The sequence below is a fragment of the Panulirus ornatus genome, chromosome 31 (genome assembly GCF_036320965.1).
Source record: "Panulirus ornatus isolate Po-2019 chromosome 31, ASM3632096v1, whole genome shotgun sequence".
Taxonomy (NCBI): domain Eukaryota; kingdom Metazoa; phylum Arthropoda; class Malacostraca; order Decapoda; family Palinuridae; genus Panulirus; species Panulirus ornatus.
Window position 1 is genome coordinate 7,763,578 of NC_092254.1, and position 17,343 is coordinate 7,780,920.

Genomic DNA, 17,343 nt, shown 5'->3' on the forward strand with positions numbered 1-17,343 from the left:
GCCTCTCCACCACAACCCCTTCCTCCTCCTCCTCCTCCTCCTCGCCCCACCCACCCTAACCCACCACGTCTTACTAACCAGTCTTTAACAACCGGATCTGAATGTCTTCCTCGATAGTAGGATGTCACTCGCCCATCATTGGCTGCTGGACTCGGCTCTCTTCCCCCCCGGCATTCCAATTCACCTCCCCACAAACCTCTCGGCTCTGCGTTGTCTCCCACCTCACCTGAGATGGAGTCCTTCTGTCTATGACGTGTGCCATACCTGTCATACCCCTGACTGTACGTATTTCTAAACTGACCTCGTAACTTTACATGTTCAGGGTCAAGATAACCCACGGTACTCCCGACCTTGCTTGATCATCTTCGACGCGATTCGACCTGCAAGATCCTAGGTCGACGATACTTAGCAAGAAACATTAACTCTTCCTCACGATCGCCTCCACCTAATGGAGTATCGTAGACCCTACGGTGGTGGCCCATGGCCTTGCGACATGTTACGACCGCCGACGAACTCCCTACTTGCGATATCCCCGACGGTGGAGTTGCGATAGTCTCCCCTTCTCCCCCCACCCCAGTCAGTAGGAGATCCGACGTACTGAAGCAAGAGCCCTGCGATATCACCATCTCTCGTATAACGAGATTTGCGACACCTCGGATCTTCAGCATCCCAGGCTGACGTACACCCCCAAGAAAAGCGCAGCTTCCTCGCTCTTGCTCTGCGCCAGAAGTGACACGGGCAATGTATAACATGCCGTTAGGGGTAAGATCAGTCTATACTTGTTGAACCGTACGTCGACACACTGGAGATCTGACGAGAGCCCTCAGGGAACACGAATGAACGGTGAGCTTATTAAAGTGAACTGGGAGTACGTCTTAACTGCACAAGTCTCCATGGCTGTAAACTGCAATCAAAATCGAGCTGTGAGTGTGGATGATGGAGATCCGGTAACTGAAACAGATAAAGGATCAGTCAGACATTCAGTACAGCGCAAAACAAAAAAAAAGCAATAAGGAATTAAATCGTGTCTCGCCGAGGCAATTCCTCCTGTGTAGTTTAGTCATTCATTTATTTTCCGGTTATCTTTCCCAGCGCCTTACAGAGCCCGCTCGTTAGCAAGACCGGTTTTTGTAGTTCAACGCCTCTCTTCCCACTCTCTGTAGATGGCGAGGATATAGCCTGCATCAAGGACCACCGTTCTTGAGATACGAATATGCAAGACGACTTTCCTTGATGGGCTGATGAGGAGGAGTTGTATGTGGGATTCTGTGCCGAAGGAGGAAGGGGTGATTATTAAAGGGTGTGGCTACGGTAGGGGAGTATTGGGTGTGATGTGTGTGTGCGGGAGGAGGAGAATCTGGTGCTCAAGGGAGTTCATCATTCCTCTACTCCTGTATGGATTGCGGCCTCGAAGCTGCAGGAGTCTCATATAGGGGTCTTGGTGTACATACATACACACTATATATATATATATATATATATATATATATATATATATATATATATATATATATATATATATATATATGGAAATAAGCAATCAATTTGTGTGTCTGTGTCTGTGTTTGCGTACGTGTGTGTGTGTGTGTGTGTGTGTGTGTGTGTGTGTGTGTGTGTGCGTGAACAGCTAATCATTATGCTTCGTCCTTTCCAGGTGTGCATGATGAGCGGTGGTGGGTCGGGCGAGGGTGGGCCGGGGGTGGGCCACATCAAGCAGGAGGATGGTGGGTACGGCGCCCCACCCACCACCCACCACCCGCGGGCCAGACAACTGTCCTGCTCCTCTCCCAACACCACCGCCGTCTACTCTCCCTCCACCACCGCCATCGCCTCAGAGGTAAGTTCACAACACCCCAGCTCTAGTCTCCCCAAAGTTCACAACACCCCAGCTCTAGTCTCCCCAAAGTTCACAACACACCAGTTCTAGTCTCCCCAAAGTTCACAACACCCCAGCTCTATTCTCCCCAAAGTTCACAACACCCCAGCTCTAGTCTCTCCAAAGTTCACAACACACCAGCTCTAGTCTCCCAGAAGTTCACAACACCAGCTCTACTCTCCTGGAACTTACGTCATACATAACTCATACCACTGCAGAGCAGCAGGGACTTTTATAATCTACTATTATTTATCTACCAACCGTGTGCTTTACTGTCCTGTCTCCTTCTCCTAGCAATGTCAGAAACTGTTTCTCTTTCCTCCAGCAGAGAATGTCTTCAAAGACCCACAAGTCTTCTGTTATTTGGCTTCCCCATGTGCTAGCTTCGAACAGAAAATCTCGGCCATAGACCATCAGGTCTTCTATTATCTTCTAGCTTCCTCATATACAGACCATCAGGTCTTCTATAATCTGGCTTTTTCCCTGTACTGTCCTCCAGCAGATAATCTCGTCCAAGAGCAACAGGTCTTCAATTCCCTGGCTCTCTCGTGTATTTCCACTTCCAGAATCACCTTTCTTTCTCGCAGAAACGAACGATACAACCCAACCGATGCATATACTAAGACCATCTCTTCACATCAATGTAGAGTGAAGTATTACAAATAACAGACCAGATATATATATATATACACATAAATGATGAAGAACAGTCACGTCTGACCAGATACGAGACGCACACACACACACAAAAACAGACAGCCCTGTCGCTGGGTATTTAACGTCAAGGGAAAGCCATGTCATATGCCTGGTCCGCACGCTCCACCTGACAGTGAAGAAAAAAAAAAAAAAGGACGGTAAAATATGAATTTCGTGTATGGCTCAGAAAAACATTTCGAACGACACTGAGGCATTATGAATCAGACAGTTTAACGAACCGATGATGATGTGTTGTGACCAGGACGTTCCCATAATAACAAGAGTTATACTCTAGCTACGACGGAGGCATACATGTGCATCGTGTAAGAGTGAGAGGTTCAAAGGGCTTATGTATACTTAAAACTCCCCTGAGCACGGAGGTACGATCCACGAGCACGGAGGTACGATCCACGAGCACGGAGGCACGATCCATGAGCACGGAGGTACGATCCACGAGCACGGAGGTACGATCCATGAGCACGGAGGTACGATCCACGAGCACGGAGGTACGATCCACGAGCACGGAGGTACGATCCACGAGCACGGAGGTACGATCCATGAGCACGGAGGTACGATCCACGAGCACGGAGGTACGATCCACGAGCACGGAGGTACGATCCACGAGCACGGAGGTACGATCCATGGGGTTTGATTTGCCAGGCTTCTTAAATCTACCCCTTCAAGGTCAGACCTAAGGGGTCGTGCCGCTCTGCTCAAAAGGGGTTGGACAAACTACACCATCAGCGAAGGAACACTGGCTGTAGGGAGGCAGCCACGTCCTCCCCACGGAAAACAACCTGACAGCCCAGGGGAGAACAGGCTCAACCATACACTCCCTCCCTAAGTAGTGACAAAACATCGAACCTCTAACATAAAAACATGGAACACTGATTATATATATATATATATATATATATATATATATATATATATATATATATATATATATATATATATATAGAGAGAGAGAGAGAGAGAGAGAGAGAGAGAGAGAGAGAGAGAGAGAGAGAGAGAGAGAGAGAGAGAGAGAGAGAGAGAGTTTTGAGTGTTACGCGAGTGTCTTTAAGCCATCACGAAGATCCACTGACACGCACTGACACCTCAAATAGAATAATGTTTTTCTGGGGGTTACATACCACTGGACTTTCTGGGGGTTACATACCACTGGACTTTTTGGGGGTTACATACCACTGGAACTTCTTGGAGGTTACATACCACTGGAATTTCTCTCTGGGGTTACATACCACCCGGTTTTCTGGGGGTAGTATATACCACTGGGTTAAGGAGGGAGGAGGAGGGAGGTGAGGAAACCCTGAACAAGGGACGCACAGCACGTGGCTGGGCCAACTGGGGCATGACGTCACGAAAGCAGTCATGGCTGACTGAACCATCACCACCTGGGAATGTGAAACTTCCCCCCAGGGGTAGAACCCGGTGGGAGGGGCGACACGGGATTGCCATTAGTGATTTTTGTGTTACGGACACAGAGCCCCGGCTCTGAAGTTTATATATCTGAACCATGTCTTAACTCGGTAATGTGAACACACACACACACACACACACACACACACACACCAGGTGGGCCCGCGCGCGCACGGACGTGTGTGTGTGTGTGTGTGTGTGTGTGTGTGTGTGTGTGTGTGTGTGGTGATGCCACACCCTCTAGTCAAGTTCATCTCCCTCTGACCACGACGGGACGACCCTCTGGTGTGAAGGCCTGGCCTCTGACCTAACCCTTTAAGGGTCAGGTCGGTGGTGACCTTCGACGACATCAAAATGCAGATGGTCATTTCACACATGACATCTGACTAGACGCGAGATGTGTGACACAATAAGCGGTCCTCCTTCCGAGGCATGTGTAGGCTACACACACACACACACACACACACACACACGTCTCGGCTGGCAACCGGGTCAGGTAGAGAAGTGTATCAGTCACTGTTCGTCTTGATGGAGAACGGAAGGAAAAGAACACACGCGCGGGACTTTTGAGCGATGTGAAAATAATGAACATCATATCCCGTTTTCTATATGATGAAGAAAACTTTTTATTGTCTCCCCTCGACCTCTGAGCTACTGGAACTGGGTCAGCAAATGTTCCAGATATTACGAAACATGACGCTGCCAAATGGTCCCTGGAAGTGGTAGAGTCGCCCAGACATTTCGATACTGGAAGGCTTTGTTTACATGCGCAGCTGCCTCGCTGCTGAGAAGGCCAGGGCGACGCTTTGAGGACTGGGGAAGACCTTCCGGTACGACGGCTTCTACGTAGGGTCGACCCGTCGAGGAGGCAACGTTTGCAGGCAGGAGGAAACGTTCGCAGCAGCCATTACTGGCAGGCTATACAGTCAAGTCCTGGACGGTTTCCAGTGAAAAAAAAGTGAACCAATAACCAACGCCTAATACAGCAGTAACGGCGGCGGGGAGGCGTCAAGAGGAGGTGGTTGACCTGGAGGAGGTCTTCGGATGCCAACAACCACAGCCCTCCTGGTGTTCGGGGCCGGGGCGGTCGCCGCCTCCACACACACACACACACCCTCCCCGCCACCTGGTTCCTGCCGGCGCAGCCGGAACCCGACCGCTACGCTCGGCAGGTAAACACAAGAGGCGACAGACACGCCCCGTCCCCATCTGTTTACACCATCTCCTTCACGTCTGCCGTATTTCGGAGAGTCATGTGCCTCATCTCACGAGCCGCGGCGTCCCACGGGGTTGAACTATAGACACACCAGGCTCTCATGCACGGCGAGATGTTCCACACACTCACATACACACACACACAAATCACCGAGTCAGAGAGAGAGAGAGAGAGAGAGAGAGAGAGAGAGAGAGAGACGTCTTTCTAAAGCCACGGCGCTCATACGCTTGGGCGCTTGTCCAATCACCAGGACAATCTTTGCTTGCATTAAATATCACTTATCTTCGAGGGGTATCACAGTCGCTGCTGCTGCTGCTGCTGCTGCTGCTTTGCGATCAGAAACAGAGGCGTCACTGCGGTTATACCAAACTGCAGGACGAGGTGGGAGAGTGATATACCCATGGCTGAGGCCCAGGTGCTCTAAGGGTTCCACTCAGCCAGGTGCTGTAAGGCTTCCACTCAACCAGGTGTTGTAAGGCTTCCACTCAGCCATGTGCTGTAAGGCTTCCACTCAGCCAGGTGATGTACGGCTTCCACTCGGCCAAGTGATGTAAGGCTTCCACTCAACCAGGTGATGTAAGGCTTCCACTCAGCCAGGTGATGTAAGGCTTCCACTCAGCCAGGTGATGTAAGGCTTCCACTCAGCCAGGTGATGTAAGGCTTCCACTCAGCCAGGTGAAGTAAGGCTTCCACTCAGCCAGGTACTGTCAGGGATATAGCCAGCTCCCAGGATGCCCGTCCAAAGATCCTGAACATCAGAGACCCCGTCAAACATGACCGTCATCGTCCAGGTAATCGATCCACTGAGACACACTCGGGTCACCTGTAAATCATTCAGTTCATCCTGACTGTAGGCAGTAGGTATGCGAATTCTCGTCGGTTGGAGAGAACAATGATTTTCAAAGGCTCATTCATTCAGATTTATGAACAGCCGTGACTTACTTAATTGTGACTCGCTGTCTCTCATTACGCAGCCAGACCTGCTTGTTGCTGTCCAGACCCGGATCCTCCAGTGCTGAAAACAGTTGCCTCAATAGGATGGGCTGGTCAGAAGGGTCAGGTCAAAGGGCATGACAATCATACCCAAGGGTCGTCCCGTCGTACTCAAAGGCGAGAGACAGTCACACCTGTCCACCGTCTCGCCTGTCCAGACATTTCCTTCAGATGTTTCATGATATCTTTGGCTATAATTTCTGTGAAAAAAGAAAACGGAGTGTGGGTGTAGACTAAACTCCTGAAAGCCAGAGACGCTGATCATCTAATGCACGGGTGACTACACCATGGTAATTAATTTTCCTAATACACTTTTTGAGTTAATCATTTCTACGATTTTTTTTTCTTCTCTCATGTGGATTTTGGGTTCCATCTTCTGGGCTTCGAGGAGGGATAGTCATGCGTGGTGTGTGTCACCAAGCCTCAGGTGGATACCGTCCCAGACCTCGTAGCACAAGCAAGATCTACAGTGGAGAAATACAAAGAATTCAAAAGACTTTCGTGAGGAAGATTTCTAATCTCTACGACTAGAGACCTTGAGGAAGATTTCTAACCTCTACGACTAGAGACCTTGAGGAAGATCTCTAATCTCTACGACTAGAGACCTTGAGAAAGATTTCTAATCTCTACGACTAGAGACCTTGAGGAAGATCTCTAATCTCTACTAGAGACCCTGGAGAAGATTTCTAATCTCTACGACTAAAGGCCCCGAGGAAGAGAGTTTTCTAATCTCTGGGGACCTGCGAACAGCCACTATTAGTCACAATAAGGCACTTCAGTCCTTAGGCTCCTCGTATAAAAGTAGCTTCAATCTTGCCGTTTTCAAGATCTTGCGAAAGGCTCTTAAAGGAATCCGCTCTTCTAACAGCTGAGAAATACCCTTTTTCGCCCAGTCTCGCTGCAGTATTTACATTTCTTCAAAAGCCAAGGAATTTGGCCGCAATCTGCAGGTAAATATAATAATGTGGCGCGAAGACTTTTTTTCTTCATAATCTTTTGAGTAAAGTCACTGACAGCTGCTCCTCTAAATGTAGAGAAGTAATTTCTTTCTTTTTTTCAGTCTTCGTGTTATCAGCACCTCTGGATATAAAGGTCTCAATGACTCTGCTCATCTGGCCGTTCAGACTCGAGCAGCCTCATTGAGTCTCGCCATCTTCAATGCCTTCTTCAAAGCTCTCAAGGCATCTTCTCCTCTAACTGTAGAGATAAAACTCAATTTCTCTCAGTCTTGCCATTTTCAAGATCTCTCCAAAGGCGCTCGAGGAATCCAGGCCGCAATGAGCATGCGCGGCGAACGATTCTCAAACTTTACTGACCAACGACAGAGAATTCTAGCAACAGAATAAGACCTCAACCTTATTCTTCCCACAACAGATTACTCGGTTTCTCTCAATCATTTATCCATTTCTAACATCTCTTCAAAGACCCCTCAGGATTTACCTGGCTTCATGATACACGTAATATTGGTGTTGCTGTAAGGTGTGCTAGGTTTCCGCCTAGCACGAGCCTTTTAGTCTTATGACAGCCCGTCCTGTGGTTCCTGACGTGGGCATGTGTGCGCCGTAATCTGGCCCGGATAGTTTTTAGGCTGTTAAACGACGGCAGGTTGGGGCCAGCCGTCGCGCTGACACTCGATGCCTCCTCTCTGGCCCACTGCCAAAAGGCAAAGGCAACTCCTAATATACTACACGGGCTCGGTACGCCCACCCACAACCGACAGAGCACGGCAGCACAACCTCCGAGCACGAAGGTGCGACCCCTGAGCACGACGGCAGAAGCCTTGGGTGTGATCACCTGGACTCTGAACTGACCCTTTAGATCAAAGGCTAGGCCGTCGTACCTAAGGGTCGTATCGTCCTGCTTATGGCTAGTATCATCGCGACCAAACAACTGCACAGTCGTCCTTAGGAGTCGTACCGCCGTGCTCTCGAGATGGGTCAAATACGAAGTTGTACCAGTTACACAAATATTCATGAATGTGTGTGTGTGTGTGTGTGTGTGTGTGTGTGTGTGTGTGTGTGTGTGTGATGCATCATCAGTTGATAACGTGCCTGTAATGCCACATTGGCATGGGACTATACTCGGTGGTGCCTCGCCAGAGCAATTACATCTGTTGTTAATACCTCAAGTCTTGGGCAGCAGAACTTGAGTTAGTCACCGATCATAGCACGACGGGTGCCTGGTAGTCAGTACAAGGCCTAAAGTACCGTTTGGTGACGATACCTGGACTAGGTGGCACGACCGGGGGTACCAGTAAAACAAATGGTTATACCTGGCACAAACAGGAAGATCAAAGCTTCAATACGTAACCTCTTATGTCCTTTGATCTTCTCTTTGATCTTCTCTGCCGTAAACCCAACTGATGCTCCTGGTTCAGCCCTCAGCCAAGTTCTGAGTAAGGGCTGTTGCCCTAACATCACCACGCCTGCAGTACAAAAGATTTACACGAGGATTTCTAAGCCTGCAAAGTCATGCAAGCTGAGCTGCCTCGCCTCCACACTTTAGCCAATGAAGCCTCGTGGAACCGATCCAATAAGAGTTTTTCTACGACGGAAAGAACTGGGGCACCGGAACTCCTAAACTGAAGCGGGCACATATAGCTCCCTTCAGGAAGAACCCGGGGAGGCGTACCTCCCTTACCCGGGGAACTAGGCCAATGTAACTCCTGACTTGCAGAACAGGCGCGTTGGAGCTCCCTGACTTGTAGAAGTAGGTCAGTGGAGCTCACAACTCGTAGAACCGGTTTAGTGGAGATTCCTGGTTGAAGTTACCAGGCTGGTGGACTCCCTCACTCACAGAACCCCACTGGTAGAGCTCTCTGATTTTAAAGATGTTGCCAGTGGAGATCTCCGACGTACAGGCTATTGCCAGTGGAGATCTCCGACGTATAAGCTATTGCCAGTGGAGATCTCCGACGTACAGGCTATTGCCAGTGGAGATCTCCGACGTACAGGCTATTGCCAGTGGAGATCTCCGACGTACAGGCTATTGCCAGTGGAGATCTTTGACTTTCAAGCCACTGCCAGTAGAGATTCCTAACTTTCAGAGCATTGCCAAGGGGAGATCTCTGAGTTTCAGAACAGTGAAAGTGGAGATCTCGAAACTTTAAGAACACCACCAGAGGAGATCTCTACTTTTCAGAGCACCACCAGAGGAGACCTCTAACTTTCAGTGGATGTCTATGGTCCATGGGAAGGTAAACAATCACGAAAATCTTCACCAGATAGAACGTAAATTCGGAAAAGTAAAATATATACACCTGTAAAGACAGCTAGATCAGAAACACTACGATTTGAAAACACATTTACACGAGATTGCAGCACGATGAGAGAGTTTATGTGAAAATAAGACAATAAACAGCTTGTCTTTAAGACCCAGCATATGCAATGACTGGATGAGAAAATGGATAAGTACGTAAGCTATTCAGGAATGGAAACAATTTATGTTGTGCATCCGAAGCAAGCGTTTGTGGAGAGCTGTAGAACCAGGTCTGTGGAGTCTCCGTCTTGTAGAACCAGGCCTATTGCATGCTGCCTTGCAGAACCCGGTCCACTGATTTTCTGTCTTGTAAGACCGCCCTCCCCCCACCCCAAGCCTCGTAGAACCTAGCCCAATGACTACCTGTCTTGCTGAACCTCCCCCCCCCCACCCCAGCCTTGTAGAACCTGTCTTGTAAAATCTGGCCACCAGCCCGGTACAACCTGGCCCACTGACTCCCTGCCTTGTAAAATGTGGCCCACTAAATCCCTGCCATGTACAGTCTGGCCCACTGACTCCCTGCCTTGTAGAGTCTGGCCCACTGACTTTCTGCTATGTACACTCTGGCCCACTGACTCCCTGCCTTGTAAAATCTGGCCCACTGACTCCCTGCCTTGTAAAATCTGGCCCACTGACTCCCTGCCTTGTAGAGTCTGGCCCACTGACTCCCTGCCTTATAGAGTCTGGCCCACTGACTCCCTGCCTGGTAGAGTCTGGCCCACTGACTCCCTGCCTTGTAGAGTCTGGCCCACTGACTCCCTGCCTTGCAGAACCTGGTCCATTGATTCCCCGTATTGTAAAAACAGTGCCAGCGGAGGAGGTTCCCAAACTGTAGTAAATGCGCACCGGCTGAAATAACCCAGACTTAAAGAACCGTCCCATTCCAGCTCTCCAGCTGTCAGACACTTGTCACCGGGGTTCTATTCACTCTGTAGAGCCCGTTTAAAACACCAGCGTGTCCTTTAAACTGCATTTGCCAACAAATAAAATGAGCCAGTCCTCGTGATACAGGAAGCTTCTGGCACAGACGCTGTCGGAGTTATTTATATAAAAGCGTTCCTGTATGTTGCTGGGTAGCCAAGGATGACTACTGTTCGTTTGTGCATGAGAGAGAGAGAGAGAGAGAGAGAGAGAGAGAGAGAGAGAGAGAGAGAGAGAGAGAGAGAGAGAGAGAGAGAGAGTACAGAGGAAGGCCAGATAACAGAAGACCTACCACCACCACTGGTCTGTGACGTGGTTATCTACCAATCCTGTATTCCAATACAAGAGACGTTCCTAATTCTAGATAAATGAGGTTGGGATTGAGCAGTAGAATGGCTCTCTCGCCACCACCCTCCTTTCCCTACGACAAAAATAACACATGCGGAGTAAAAAAGAAGGAAGAAAGACGCTTGCGCACCGTTGAAGTAAAAACAAGCTTGGAGTTTTACGAGAATGAATGACGAGGGATGTTTACTGACTGCCGTCCACACCATCCTAGGAATGCTTAAATCTCTGAATCAGCTGTAGGAAGCCATCTTGGTAACCTGGCATAGTCTTGCAGCAAGGTACTTCCACCGGCCGGAGGCACAGATCAAGAACTGTGGTTGATATCAAGTGTCTGTCTTGGTGGAATTTGTGCAGGAGGTTTTCAGTGCCCACAGTGTGAAAGCTGCGCCTTGGTCATAGTGGTCCTCCTATGGTATGCTGAATCGCACACGAGAAAGTGCGACCCGTACAGGTCTGGGGAGTGTAGTTTCAGTTGGGTGTATATATATGTCTGACAGATTGGAGTTTCAAGACTGGGTTGGGAGGTGCAGTTGTTTAACAGTATCTGTCTGCCAGTGTGGCGTTTCCTGTGGAGTAGGAGCATCTGTAAGTATAGGCTGCTCAAATACGAGGCTGGTGTGAGCCCTGTGTTTTTATGTGACGACTGGTAGATGGCTATAAAGTGGCTTTGGTGGGAGGAGGAGGAGGAGGAGGTTACTGCTGTTGCAGAGAACTGGGTGGCGGGGATATGATGAGGTGAGATCATACTGGAAGTATTTCTGTTTCGTTCTGCAGGTTCTGAAAATGCTCGAGATCACTAAGCAACAGGTGTTTGTTCTAAATTCCTTTCATGTGTCGTTTGGAGTCTGAAAATGATGATGTGATCAGGCAGGCGAGCTGTAGTTTTTAAGGGTGGAAACAAGTACAGTCTGTAAAAGGATTTTAGGGAGATTCTCCTTTCCTTGTGGAAATTCGGTAAGTTGTCTGAGGGGCGTTCAATGTGTTCACAGCCTTTGTATTCAATGCTTGTGATTTGTGAGAGTAAATGGCACGTGTGTTGAGTGGCAGTGGCTGACACTTCGAGGTAACAGGAGCATGCAGGCTGGGTCCCTACATGAGATGTTCCACATGATGAATGATAAGTCCCATCGATTTTTAAAGGTGATTCATTACTCTCTGCGCTGACAACAGTGGAGGGGTAACTCGTTCCCGCGCTCAACGCTCGTGTATGGGAATGAGAGAGGGGAAAGGTGCTTATGATGACGTAGTGTGTGTGTGTGTGTGTGTGTGTGTGTGTGTGTGTAGCGCAGGGGTGTGAAGCGAAGGGCTCATGTGACTGGCTACAGGAAACATCAGCTAAATGATTCCCCCCGCCACGCCACGCCACGCTCCCCCACTCCACCCCCGCCCCCCCAAGACACACACACACACACACACACACACACACACACACGGATTGCATCTCATCTTGGCAACCCGGCTCCTGGGGTGGGGGGTGGGGGAGGGGACTACCGAGGGGAGTGGAAAGGGCGGGGGAGGGGAAGAGGGAGGAGGTGAGGAGAGCAGGGATAGCGTCCCCTGCTGCTGCTGCTGCTGCTCCACTCACTTTTAGACTAGATAATATAAGTAATTCCCACCACTACCGTGTGATGACTGAGGATAATTCCGTGTGATTATTGAGGATAATTCCGTGTGATTACTGAGGATAATTCCCACCACTACTGTGTGATTACTGAGGATAATTCCCACCACTACCGTGCGATTACTGAGGATAATTCCGTGTGATTACTGAGGATAATTCCCACCACTACCGTGTGATTACTGAAGATAATTCTAAACATCTTCCCTCCTGACAATGTGGGCATCAACTTCAGCACCTTTTCAGCTTCAGCGTCCCCATTCATTCTGGACCTCTGCTTCAGCAGCTCTCGGTCAGGAGGGAAGCGGCGTTGCTCCATGATCAGGAGTGAGGCTCACCACCCGCCACACACACACCCAGTAATAATGACCCACGAGCCGAGCACGAACCAAACCTAATGAGCCACATAAACAGAAGAACTCCTGCGGGTCGCCAAACATGTCCTCCAAAGATAAGAGAAAATGCATCAAGTATGACAAACATCTTGGAGAACACACACACACACACACACTCGGGCTTCCATGGTGTAGTGGTTAGTGTCGGTGATCCATGATTCACGCAAGGGCCTCCCGCCCGGGTTCGAATCCTGAGAGCGGCATTCGGCCGACAACCAACACCAGCTGTTCATCCTTCCCTCGAGGGCTGTTCGATGAATGGGTACCTGGCTTAGGCTGGTGTGTGTGTGTGTGTGTGTGTGTGTGTGTGTGTGCGTGTGTGGGTGTGTGTAGCTCACAGGAAAGACCTGGATCCGCGGAACACTACACCATAGCTACGGACTTCTCTTCCTCCGCCTTTTCCTCTTCTTATAACCTTTCCATTTTCAAGAGTCGGGTCTTCAAACACATCTTTCCCTCGTTCACAGGCTCATCCTTTTACATGGATTCACCTGTCGATAATTATACCCTTGCCATGTTGGCTACAATAGAAAAAAGGGTAATGTAAATTTGATCACAAATCTAGATGCAAATGAACCAACTGGTGCATAACTTGAATCCTATACGGCCCCGCCCTCCTGCCGGAGGCATGAAAGAGGATATATATATATATATATATATATATATATATATATATATATATATATATATATATATATTCGCCTTTTCCCGCATTTGCGAGGTAGCGTTAAGAACAGAGGACTGAGCCTTTGAGGGAATATCCTCACTTGGCCCTCCTCTCTGTTCCTTTTTTTTGGATGGTGTAGAGAGATTGTCAGAGTGAAGACCTGTCGGTAGGTAAGGTGAGGTCAAGGCTGGTAGACTGAGAGGGTACCAAGACTTGGTAGACTGGAGCTGGTAGAACCGGTGGCAGGTCTTGGCTGGTAGTGACGGTGTTCACCCCTGGTCCGACACAGGGTCCGTGAGTTACGACCCTACGGGAGAGAGAGGTGTCATGGTCGGGGGCCGGACAAGCTGTCGACGAGCAATCACGACGGTAAACGAGGGAGGGAAGGGGGGGGGGTCATGGTTGGTAAAGGCCATTAGAGGTCATGGCTTGTGAAGCAGATGACGGGGAGAGCTGGCCGGGGGCAGGCAGGTTACGAGGCGTCATGCGCAGTTTACCAGCGAGTGTCAGGGTTGACGCTGTGGTGGCGATACGTCTGGGAGGACTTTACGACTGGTCGTGTGAGGGGGGGTAATGGACTGGATGACATAACTTGGTCATGCAAGGCTGGCCAGTCACCACTCTTAAGGATGCCATAGCCTCAAGCTTACTAGAGACACAGTCCATGCCAATCTGATAGCAGCGGACGCTGTACACAATAACCTGTTCCACCTCCCCTTTCCTCCCGACTCACTTGAGACCAAAGTCGGCAAGGACTTTCCTTCTTAACTCCACTGAGGACGACGGTATACGACCCCTGGCCTGGCCGCCATATGCCCAAGGCTCGTACCACCGTGCTTAAGGCTCGTACCGCCGTGCTTAAGGCTCGTACCGCCGTGCTTAAGGCTCGTACCACCGCGCTTAAGGCTCGTACCACCGTGCTTAAGGCTCGTACCGCCGTGCTCAAGGGTGTCTAAACCAGCCCAGCCGTGCATACATGCCTGAAGCCCTTCATACATTCCCAGATCTTGTGTTGCAGCGAGGGTGGCTGTGTGTGTGTGTGTGTGTGTGTGTGTGTGTGTGTGTGAGTTACGCGTCCAACACCCCCTTGTTACTAAGTTGAGGCTGCGGAAGCTGGCGTCTCGTGAATGGCTTGGGTTGCTGTGCAGCGCGTGTCATTATTGCCATGCTCCAGTGGATGTCTAACCCTCCCGTCCCGTCCCGTCACCCACCATGCCTTCCTGCCCGCGCCTCTCTCTCTCCCTCTCCTTCCCTCTCTCTCTCGCATCGGTGTCTCACACACTCATGATGGCAACTCGGGTTGTCTCACGCCGTTATCTCCTTCACTAGAGGGTGTGTGATTCAGTACCTAGTTGAGTACCAGGGATGTATATGGGTACCTGGTCAACTAGAATGGGTTGACGGACCTTTCGAGCAGGACGGTGCGACCCATGGGTATGATGCCCTTGGATTTCATGCTCAAACGCCTGGTGAGGTCATCCCACTGTGCTCAAGGGTCGTACCGTCATTCTCAAGGGCTGCACCACCAGTAACGACCTGTGTACGAGGCATCTTCTTAACACCTCCGTGTTCGGCAGGAGGAGACTTGAGAGCCGCCCGTGTGTGAGGTGGGTGGCTGGCTCAGGGCCCCATGTGGTTGCTACCCTACAATCACTACTACACACACCCCTGACTCCTCAACACCCATTATGTAATCACATAACCATATCCCGCCGGTTATATTTGTGATGTGAAGACGAGTTACACAAGTGTACAATTGTGGTGGTGGTGGGGGGAGCAAGAGGCGGAGGTATTGGGGAGGGGAGTGTACATGGTGGTGATGGTGGAGAGGGGAAAAAAGCAGGTGGCGGCGCTGCTGGGGAGCACTGTATATGGTGCTGGTGGTGCTAAGTGGGTGGAATGGGGTGAAACAGCAGATGCCTGTAGCACTGGGGAGGAGTGTATATGGTGGCGGTGGCGGTGGTGCTGGGGAGGGGAAAACAGGAGGGGAAGCAATACTGGGGAGCAGAGTATACATGGCAGTGGGGTGGTAAGGCGGCAGGTTATGGAAAAGAACGCGAGGTGGGGTGGTACTGGGGAGCATAATGCACATGCTGGTCATGCTGCCTGGGGGGAAATAACAGAGAGCAATATGAGGAGGAAGGGAGGTACTGGGGAGCAGCATGTGGCGCCAGTAGCTGCATGGTGCTCCCCGAAGGCCACGCATACACCACTTTTGGCCACATCCGCCATACCTCGTGTTGCCGCCTGCCAACAGCTCTGGGTCATCCCCAAGCACATCATGGCCAGGTGGCGCAGCCTGCCCCAAGGTTTGGTCAACGCTGCGGGTGAGGAGGAGGAGGAGGAGGAGGAGGACGGGGAGGGGGAGGAGGAGGAGGAGGAGGAGAAGTGGAGGAGCAGGAGGAGGAGGAGGAAAGAGAGGAGGAAGCAGGAGGGTGGCAGCGAATAATTACGAACTCGCCAGGATTAATTAAAGCTCAAAACACACACAAAAAAAAGAGCAGCGCAAGAGGAATGATAGTAATCAAGGACGTTTTGTTCGACCAAACAAACAAGTTTTGGCAGATGGAGAAAACTTTTCGTCATTACGAACGTATGTCACTGGTTTACGACGGTGGTGAAACAGACGGGTCATCTTCCACTGCTCACTACCGTCATTACGAACGTATGTCACTGGTTTACGACGGTGATGAAACAGACGGGTCATCTTCCACTGCTCACTACCGTCATTACGAACGTATGTCACGAGTTTACGACGTTGATGAAACAGACGGGTCATCTCCGACTGCTCACTAACGTAAATCAGTGAATCAGAAAGTCGTACGTAGGTATATTTTTCTTCCCTACCGAGTGACAACAAGGGTCAGAATAACTGTATGAATAGATAGATCACGAATATTACGACCTTCGTTGTATGATGTATATAGTTCAAGAGGACGGGAGGAGGCGGTCGACTCCCCTCGCCGGGCCGCTGACCACGGCTCTTGGGGTCCTCGCTCCTTAGCGTTATTCCTCCCACCGTCTTGCCCAACAGTCGCTCCCAGACCCCGACTGTGTTACGATGCAGATGGTGCGCATACGACCCCTTCCCCACACCCACCACCCCCAAGACCTGGTCTGCACAACCGACCGTCATGTTCTATTGCGAAATGTCCTGCAGAACTCAAACACCCCCCCCCCCCCCTCATGTGTCGTCGCAGCTGGTGCAGCACGTTAGCTGCCGCTATGTTGTTCCTAGGACTGATACAGCACAGCCCAGCCTGCTGTGTTGAGGGCGGGGCTGTGTTGAGGATGGTGCAGTACGCTGCTGTGTTTTAGAAGCCCTATCCTGATCTGTTACTGTTTGTACCTTAACAACTTCACCTCATCTTAATCTACAGCTTTTCCGCTGCACCTCAACACCTGTGTTTTAAACCTAGACATGTCGTGCGTATCCGCCAGTGTATCACTAACGTGTAACGCAGCGCCCGAATCTCCGCAATTACGCCTTTGTTCCGACTCGTCGTCCGTGGTAAATAACTCGGTAATTAATCCGCTCCAAAAGTTAAGGATGGCATCTCTACCCTGACCAACTCTTACTTAACCTCCTGGGAGGAGGTGAGGTAGTGAGGGAGTAATGGTCTCCAGACGAGGTGAGGTGCAGAGGCAAGCAACAAAGAGACTTGTCAACCTGCACTAGGGAACGCCAGGCATTCGTCCACCTGTCACACATACAGAATTAGAGAGTTGTAATTTTCCTGAAGTCATGCGGGTCAGTTATTTCTGGCTTCTGCCTAGACAGAGCCTTGTCAAACCTTCCAAACGCCGATTAGTTGTCTCATTACCTGCTCTGCGTTCCCAGCTGCCTCATTACCCAGCGCGGGCTGCCCCTGAGCCTCATTATTTAGCGTGGGCTGCCCCTGAGCCTCATTACCCAGCGTGGACTGCCCCTGA

The 17,343-nt window shown here is 50.3% G+C and overlaps 1 protein-coding gene and 1 long non-coding RNA gene across 7 annotated transcripts in view; one reads left to right on the plus strand and one right to left on the minus strand.

Moving 5' to 3' along the window:
* The window catches only part of LOC139758798 (steroid hormone receptor ERR1-like), a 301,766-nt gene that overhangs the window by 225,414 nt on the left and 59,009 nt on the right, over positions 1-17,343 (plus strand). For all 6 annotated transcript variants that reach the window (XM_071680612.1, XM_071680613.1, XM_071680609.1 and 3 more), the window contains one exon: positions 1,655-1,837. In XM_071680612.1, coding sequence (XP_071536713.1) covers positions 1,655-1,837 — 183 coding nt within the window. The remainder of the gene's footprint in view (positions 1-1,654; positions 1,838-17,343) is intronic.
* Positions 1-17,343, minus strand: part of LOC139758800 (uncharacterized) — a 281,740-nt gene that overhangs the window by 202,523 nt on the left and 61,874 nt on the right. The gene's annotated exons all lie outside the window — the stretch shown is intronic.